The 949-nt window shown below is 45.1% G+C and overlaps 1 protein-coding gene across 1 annotated transcript; it reads left to right on the top strand.

Annotated features, from left to right (window-relative positions):
* The first annotated feature begins 278 nt into the window (after positions 1–278).
* On the top strand, positions 279–705 carry LOC140411184 (large ribosomal subunit protein eL33-like). Its single transcript, XM_072500274.1, has one exon. It carries the CDS (start codon positions 328–330, stop codon positions 658–660), a length of 333 nt encoding a protein of 110 aa, XP_072356375.1. The 5' UTR covers positions 279–327; the 3' UTR covers positions 661–705.
* The last annotated feature ends 244 nt before the right edge of the window (positions 706–949 follow it).

Below are 949 nucleotides of genomic sequence, written 5' to 3' on the forward strand. Positions count from 1 at the left end.
CTGGAAATAATGATACCACCATTAGGAATAGCCACTAATGCATACGAACTACGCGAACTACGAGACATCCTTGAGCAGGTAGCTAATGACACTGCAGAAGCTGTTAACCAGCTAGAAACTGCGATGGTTGCTGTCGGAGCGGTTGCCCTGCAGAATAGAATGGCTCCTGATTTCTTGTTAGCTGAAAAGGGAGCCACTTGTGCCCTGATTGGAAGTGACTGTTGCACATACATCCCTGATAACTCAGAAACATTGATAATCTGGTGGATCACGTTCCTCCATCTTGGTATCAGGGCGGGCGATCCAGCTGCCCCGAGCGCTCTCGCAATGCCTGGAAGATTATGGTGCAAAGCCGTGTTTACTGGCTATAAACGAGGCCTTCGAAACCAAAGAGAGCACACAGCACTCCTGAAGATTGAGGGTGTTTATTGCCATGATGAAACAGAATTTTACCTGGGCAAGAGATGTGCTTACGTCTACAAAGCAAAGAACAACACTGTCACTCCTGGAGGTAAACCAAACAAGACTCGTGTCATTTGGGGTAAAGTGACCCGCGCTCATGGAAACAGTGGCATGGTGCGTGCCAAGTTCAGCAGGAACCTGCCCGCTAAGGCTATTGGGCACAGGATTCGTGTGATGATGTACCCATCAAGGATTTAAAACCCAACTGTACATTAATTGACAATAAATAATAAAATCATCTAAGTTGCAAAAAAAAAAAAAAAAAAGATAATCTGGTGGATCACATTCGTGGAGAGGTAACAAGATTACACGAAAATGAGGGATGGGACTTTGGCTTTGGATGGTAAGGTCGTCAGGACAGAGGACTGTGTTCTGGATTATAATCGCCATTGTAATCATGATTGTCGTATGGTTACTGTTTTAATATTGCGCAAGATACTTTTATTGTACTAACACGGGAACAGCCCTATCCGCCTTGCCTCCTTGC

Source organism: Scyliorhinus torazame, chromosome 4, assembly GCF_047496885.1.
Source record: "Scyliorhinus torazame isolate Kashiwa2021f chromosome 4, sScyTor2.1, whole genome shotgun sequence".
Classification (NCBI taxonomy): Eukaryota; Metazoa; Chordata; class Chondrichthyes; order Carcharhiniformes; family Scyliorhinidae; genus Scyliorhinus; species Scyliorhinus torazame.

Bases quoted from the DNA above. Each gene is read 5' to 3' on its own strand.
- LOC140411184 (XM_072500274.1), top strand. From the start codon at position 328: ATGCCTGGAAGATTATGGTGCAAAGCCGTGTTTACTGGCTATAAACGA.